The following is a 7,584-nucleotide window of genomic DNA, read 5'->3' as shown; positions in this document are numbered from 1 at the left end:
GGAGTGTGCGCGAGCCGCTGAGGCGCCGCAGCCAACAGGCGGCGGAGGGTGCAGCCGCTGGAGCGCCACCGCCGGTGGGGTGGGGGGCAAGGCTATAAAGAAGGCCCAGAGGTAAGAAACTAGCAAAAACACAACCACAAGTTATGCCCGTGCTGTGCCTCTAGCAGCAAAGACAAGCGGTGTGGGGTTTTGGATGCATCTACACTTCTCGTCGGGGGAGAAAGGGTATTTTCCTCTTTAGCATAAACCATTTGCATAGTGTCTTTAGACCAGCGTTTAAATTCAGCAGAAAATTGTGGCTTTTTTTTTTTTTCCTCTTTTTCTCTGTATCGTTTGAAAAGAAGTCTTTGGAATTTCAGAGAAAGAGAAAGGGTCATTAACTACTAGAGTTTGTACAGCTAAAATAAATTAGTGTCCAATGCACTGTTCATAACAAGGATCTAGAAAAGTTTCCAGCAAGAGTGAAGAGCAATTGTGTCTGACTTAAAGGGACAATGGTGACTCGTTTGTAAGATGCATACGGCAAAGAATAGAGCCAAAATCCTTTGTAAATATATCAAATTGTAAAGAAATTGTTTCTTATTTACATCCTAAATTTTCTGAACTCCAGTTCTAAAACTTATGTTTCTTATGACCTTTATTTGCAAAGAAAATTGTATGTATGCTTTTAATGTCAAATTGCAATAACTAACTTCAGACAGTATTTGTATTTGAAACTGTGTTTATATATAAGAAAGTAAGAAAGGGTCTATATTCCAAAACAAAACCACAAATTTGTACTGAAATAAATCATTTCCTCTGTTGAAAAGATGCTGCATTACATTTCGATATTAAGAGAGAGACTATTTTAGAAACAGAATAAGCTTTTGATATTTTAGAGGCCTTTCAGGAAAAGGGGTCTTCCTTATGTCTAAAAAAAAATGGTTCTTTACAGTTCAGATATTAAAAACCTTTTTTTGTAGCAGAATTGTTCAATAATGATGAATCCTTAAAGCCCCCAAAATCATAAACTAAGTTCAAAACAACGTCCAGTTTACTGTTGGATATAATGGTAATTGTGTCTAAGCTAAATGAATTTATTTAAATTCTTAATTGTCATATATAAAGAAATTTTATTTTACTTTTATATGCTTCATACCTCTTGTTTCTATTGAATTATTCAATAAAATCTGATCTAGGCTTGAAAAGCACTGGCAAGATATCTAATATCTTAAGGTACAGCTGCATAAAGATAAGCATTTGTGTGTTTCCCTAGTAATTTTTTAGACTTGAAATTTCAACTAGAATCAAATCACTTTCTTCCAAGTAAGATTATAAGAGAAGTCTTAAGTAACAGGTTGTTGATTTTTATTGGTTATATATAAAGCCAGCTCTAAAACAAAACATGTAAGCTGGAATTTTAAGTGGATAGTTTACCCTTTCAGAATTAGCCAGGGAAATAGTTTTGCTGTGTATAAATCAAAGCATCAGGATTACAATGTTTTAAATTTAAGTTACATTTAAAAAAGAATATTAAATCCTATTCTATTTAGTTACATAATTAAACAAAGCTTTTAAAAATATGCCAGAGAAAGGATAAGAGATAAACAAAACCATTGGGAGTTGAAGTTCAACTAAATATCGGGCTGCAAGAAATCAATTTTAAGAAGCCAGTGCTTAGATATCAAAACAGCTGAACCAAGGAGGCAAATATATACAACTAAAACAATAGTAAATCAAGTTTTACCAGTTCTTCAAAAAAATATATATATACTGATAACTCAAAAACACACTGAATTTAGTTATAAATAAGAAAAAATACATTTTCTATGTAAAATAAGTGATACAACAAAGTTGATTATTTTTTCATGTTTAATGTGAAAAGGATGATCTCATGACATTTACAAACCAAATACTAGGCATTATGTAGTATTAATTTTGATGGCTATGTTACATCAAAAAATAATGTGATAATTGGTGGCACAGTATGATTTTCAAAAGTGCTATAAAACAGAAATATTGGGAATTCAAATACACATTACTGAGGAGCTGGGGATAGCTCTGCAAGGCCCCAATGGCAAACTTTACATGTTAGCAAAATAATCAGAAGTTGCTAAATTCTTTTTTCCTTGTATTAAAATAGTGACATAGATGACAAATAACAGGATCTAAGATACACTAAATTAAAATATTTATACAAGTTTAATAATGTTTTAGACCAAACCAAAAAAAAAAAAAAGAAGAAGAAGAAGAAGAAAGTAAAGAAATTAATCTTATTCTAAATTTAATTTTTTTTTCCTGTTGGTTCTTAGTCCCCCCCACCTCCCATCATTGGTTCTTTAAAACAAAGCAAAGACTTTGTGGCACAGTAACTTTAATTAAAATTAAAAAAAAAAAAAAAAGGAAAAGTCTGCTTTTTTTGTAGCCTTTGCTGTCTTCCATATAGACTGGGTAACATTTAATCAAAGCAACAAGTTATCCCTGTTATTTGAAATATCTTCCTGTTAGTTCCACAGATATATTTTGTACTATTAAATGAGGAAGAAAGTTGGATAATTATCTCAGGAATATGCTGCCTTGTCTGAAATTTGAAGTTCAAAGTAGTTTATCTGAGACATCTTATCTTTGGGCCATTAAGACAATACATTTCATTAAAATTATACCAATCTTCAGGCAGATGTCTAAAAAAAAGGGTTCTTAAGAAACAAATAATGAATTTTGAAGTTAGCAAGTTGACATCCTTTCTAAAATTACGGGAATAGTTATTCAAAAAATTAAATTTGTAAGTTTTTACAAGATCATTCTAAAATAAGTAATAAGTAGCCACCACTGATAATAAAAGTTATCTAATGATAAGAATTACATATTTGGTCAAAAAATAAATTATTAACCTGTAATGCTAATTACACAATAATGAAAACAAACTGTTTCCAGAAATCATTTGCTTAAGCTGATGGTTGGACAATGAAAACATATTTCTGAATCTACAGACTGCAAATACAAGTAAAAGTACTAGCACTATTTGTTTTTTCCCCTAAGCTGTAAGCATTAATGTTTCTATTCATAAGATAACATTTTCCTTCTAAGTACGAAATAGATAAAATAGTGGGAAGCTTAAATACTCTTAAATATTTCAATCAAACACCCAAAGCAAAGTATTTTGCCAATGCAGGGGAGGTATCCACAGAATATCAGCCACATGTCTGAGAGAGGCAGTCTGATCTACGGGGTTACTGTTCACAGTGGCTAACATCACATGCGCTGTGTTTACGGGAACTGCTCCATTGACGTGGAAGGAATGCCCTATCTGGATTTTATATGCTCCCTGTTTACCTATCTTTTAAAATTCAATAAAACCAACTAGGTTTTCTTTTAAACATAACTCATTTCACTTGAGGGCAGTATCTTGTTTACCAATAATATTTGGCAATAAAGGATAGTATGGCATTCACAGGCTTTTAGCTTTATACAGAAGCTTGGCTAAAAGTTAGACAACATAAAAATGCATACCACTAATAAACAATCCACCATCTTTAAGAATTTAAATATCTAATATCATGAGAGTGAGCTTTAGGTAAGAATATTGCAATATTATATTAGCAAGCTTTCTTCTCTATGCCTGGACACAATTTGCTATTCCTAAGATAGTGACATTAGAATTATTTTTCAGGATTCCTGTGGAGCTGTACTTATTTTACATCCATGTGAACTGCTGTCATCACTACTGTGTCCAAGCCCAGAGGATGAACTGAAAAAGAAGAGAGGGGGAAAATAATAAAAAGAGGAAATTGGTTTTCACAACACACTCAAAGCCTGAGTAACAGAGGAGAACTTTAATTATCTCCAGTCACAAAGAGAGACAGGAAATTTGGACTTTTAATTAGCCATTTGGAGTGCAGTTGGATATTTTTTTAGCTAGATAATTTAAACGCGAATAATTCAAGTCTGACTAAATGAAAGTCACATAATCAGAATGCAGATAATTGAATTTCTACTGCATTCATTAATTCAGTGTGGAGGTGTGTGTGAAGACTACTATGATGAGCTGTCACAGCTCAATAAAATCTCAGTCAATTAATTTTTTCATTATCTTAGTATTACATCAACAAAAAAGCGAAGTATGTGTATATATCTATACACATGCCTGTGTGCACTGTGTGTCGTACAAATACGTATATATTAAATCAAAACGCAAGGAAATACCTTTCTGAATCGTAATCTACATCATTTTCTTTTCTCCCTTCTTCATCTTCTTCAGGGAAACGTCTGTTCATCAAGGCAAATTTGTGAATTGCTTCTTCCACCGAGTACTTGGTCTGCCCAGAAACACAGGCCTCAATGTCGTCTGAGTTCAGATGGCTCTGCAAGAAGAGGTGAAGGCTGCTATCTGAAAGCAAAAGTGCATTCTGCAGGACTCTATGTAAAAGAAAGAAAGAAAAAAAAAAATAATCGGTAAACTGGGGACGGACGGATCCCGGGAAGGAAAAATAAAAAACCTTAGAAACACACCACAGAGTAATTTCTGTACTGCAGGAAACTTTGCATCAATTATGGGTTCTTCCCATTAAAGGGATGAAAGCATATGTTAACTTTTATTCAATTATTTGGAAATTTAGGTGAGTAAAAACATGAAGCTAATAGTTAAGAACATCTGTTAAAAGAATAACTTCAAGGACATTTGTTCAGTTTAACCATCTGTTATGACCATGTGGATTAATTATGGAAATATTTTGCTTATATAGTCATAGGAATTTATTCTACTTAAAAAAATTTACTGCCAACAGCATGTTAATTCAGGCATCTTTATTGGATAGGCTGTCACGAAACATCAAAACTTTTAACTACTATTAAAAATTATACGAGAAATTCAATATATTTCTCAGCATGTTTTACATTTTAAAACTTCACACGTATACATATGTTCATAAGTATATGCTTATTGGGGCTCACTTTTTTTAATACCCAGTTCTGATTAGAAATTTCTCCAAAATCTTCAGCAGCACTGCATCTCCATATCATCAAAACAAGTAACCAAATAAAATTGATTCCAGCCAATTTTACCATATAGAACTAAAATATGATAAATTTGTGCTCGATTCTTACTAAATTTCCCCACGACAAATTAACCTTTACAAAAGTAATACAGATTTCAGCTAGTGTATCAGAAGTTCATGGAGGACTAAAAACTACACTGTAGCAAAATCTGTACATGCTTAAACTCATATTATCAGTGAATGTGTTTTTATCTGAAATACATGTCTGAGAATAGGAAATCAAGTATAGACTTTAACAGAAACTGGTTTTATCTTCATAGCAAAGGTTTTGATGTATGACCATCTAGTCTTTTTTAATAGTTCAATTACGGTATAATAGGAGACACAACGATCAGATATAGGAGATAATACTAGAACACTAAACCTAAATATGATTTTGCCTAACATGGGATTTTTCACCTAGAGATCTATGAAAAATAGATCATATATTTCAGACCAAATGAACCTTACCTTATATTTTGCATGTTTAAACAAGTAATTAGAAAAATAAATCTCTCTGGCCATTAATATCAATTTAGTTAAACTCCAAGGTCATTAGAACACCAAATCCTTTTTTTTTTCAAAATAAAGCAATTATTTCTTCAAGAAAGCAAATGCACATATCAAAACTAAACTCTAGCCACCACCTCCTTTGCTTCAATAGGTTTATAAATGTAGTTTGAGAAAGTATTCATTCATTACTAGTCTGCTAAAACAAAAACTAAGAGAAATTTTAAGAGAAAATTTCAAGCAAAGCAGCTAAATACTTCCCCTCTCTGTGCCCTCTGCCCTGGGTTCTCCCAGAAGATGACCATGTCACAGGATAAAGATTAATTTACCATGTACAAGTAGCCAAGTAGTAAAATCCCTTTTACTACTCAAGATTTATTTTCTACATTTGTAAATGTTTACCATTTTGTTTTAAATACTTCAAATTAAGAGAAGAGTTATATCGCAACAACCCACTTATATGAACTTGGACTCCCTGTGAAGTTTGAGCAGAGCATTTCCTGTGGCCTCCTGTCGGCAGTTTCCTGCCAGCCATGGGACAAGTAACTGTTCATAGGATTGTGCTCGCAGCTTTGTGTCTGTTGGAAATGTGTTTTATTTTCTTTATAAAATAATGGGTAATCTTTAAAATTGATTTTAGATGGTTTGAGGCATTGCACCACAAAAGTAATGAGCACTAATGTCAATGATATTGGACACAAATTCATTTTAGCTTTATTTCACGTCCAAAGCAATTCTACTGAGCCTTGAACTGCTCACACACTGTTATTAACTTGCTAGTAACCTAACACATGGGTACAGCAAACAAAAGTGATCAGAGTCCAGGTTGATCAGGACCTCAAGGCTACTGTCCTTTTTTCTTGAGCTATAATTCAATTTCCAATTTTACTGTACATTAGACTCATTATTTCCCAGTGTTTTCTGCATAATACTGCCACCTAGAGGACACACAGTTAAATAGAGAAGGGGCTGGCGGCCCAGCTCACGTACATGGAAGAAGATGAGGTTGGGGAGGAACATTCCCACAGGCCAGAGTTTCAAAACCAGTGTGTCTTCAAGGCATGGTTTTTGTTTGGGGGACCTCTTTTCTCTGTGGCTAAAGGTATGCCACCATACTGCATGAGCATGAATCTTAAACAAGCAAATCTATTTTAAATATGTTTACGCTTTTTATTTTACAGTCGGATATTTCATTGCAAAATTTAAAATGAAAAATTTGCAAAGTGTTTCCCCCATTTAGTTCAGTGAGCATGATTGGTTCCTTTAGAGTAATAGTCAGTTTACCATCTATCAAAGAGGGTTGTGACTGCCACAATCATAATACTACGTCCTATTTTTTCCTTAGTCATATTTGTGCCACTTTTCCACAAACAAATCTAATAGCAGAAAATCAACTTCAAACTCAATATAAAGAATACTTTGTAAAACAGTCAATAAAATGTCATTGTTAGAAGGCCCCATAAAAATAAATATATATGATTTTGAAGCCTTTATAAAAGGAACAAAAAAACAGCCTCTAGAGTTTTAAAGGAATTTCTGAAAATATATTTACAATGAGAGTCAAAATTTATTCCTTTCTCCATAACAACTTTAAAACAAAGCAAAATCTGCTTTTTCCTTGAATTGGACACAGTTGAAAATCTGGTTGTCCTCAACATGATTTTATTAGGTGTGTTACATAGTGGTTCAGTTAGGAACAATATACAGCTACACAAAATCATTTAATCCTAACTAAAGATGTCCTGAGTCTAATGAACCCAATATAATGATATCTATACACATCTGTACAGTGTGTGGAACGTTAGCAGTTTGATGTAGAAAAAAAATTAATTCAGCCTCTTTACCTCTTACCAGGAGAAAAAAATTTCTAAATTTTAGAAACCCTATAAATCTTCACTGAAGATATTCATGATCTGTGCTGTGGTGCCCTCTATTGAACACAAAGACTTATAAAATGTATGTGTGTGTGTGTGTGTGTGTGTGTGTGTGTGTGTTTACAACTAACTGTAATGTTTCAGTGGTAGTCTTATTTATTTATTTATTTTTTTTTAAGAGAGAGCGA

General features: G+C 32.9%; 1 protein-coding gene and 1 long non-coding RNA gene across 9 annotated transcripts in view; one reads left to right on the top strand and one right to left on the bottom strand.

Moving 5' to 3' along the window:
- Positions 1-7,584, bottom strand: part of Snx10 (sorting nexin 10) — a 167,324-nt gene that overhangs the window by 99,540 nt on the left and 60,200 nt on the right. For 7 of the 8 annotated variants that reach the window (XM_048786367.1, XM_048786368.1, XM_048786371.1 and 4 more), the window contains one exon: positions 4,183-4,395. In XM_048786367.1, coding sequence (XP_048642324.1) covers positions 4,183-4,395 — 213 coding nt within the window. Of the gene's footprint in view, positions 1-1,837; positions 3,728-4,182; positions 4,396-7,584 lie in introns of those variants that run through there. The other variant, XM_048786372.1, reaches the window with a different exon arrangement.
- On the top strand, positions 5-7,559 carry LOC125611504. Its single transcript, XR_007341663.1, has 2 exons — positions 5-111; positions 4,238-7,559. It is a non-coding gene; the product is annotated as an uncharacterized LOC125611504 (long non-coding RNA).

Source organism: Marmota marmota, unplaced genomic scaffold (genome assembly GCF_001458135.2).
Source record: "Marmota marmota marmota unplaced genomic scaffold, marMar, whole genome shotgun sequence".
Lineage (NCBI taxonomy): Eukaryota > Metazoa > Chordata > Mammalia > Rodentia > Sciuridae > Marmota > Marmota marmota.
This window is presented reverse-complemented; position numbering and strand designations above follow the sequence as displayed.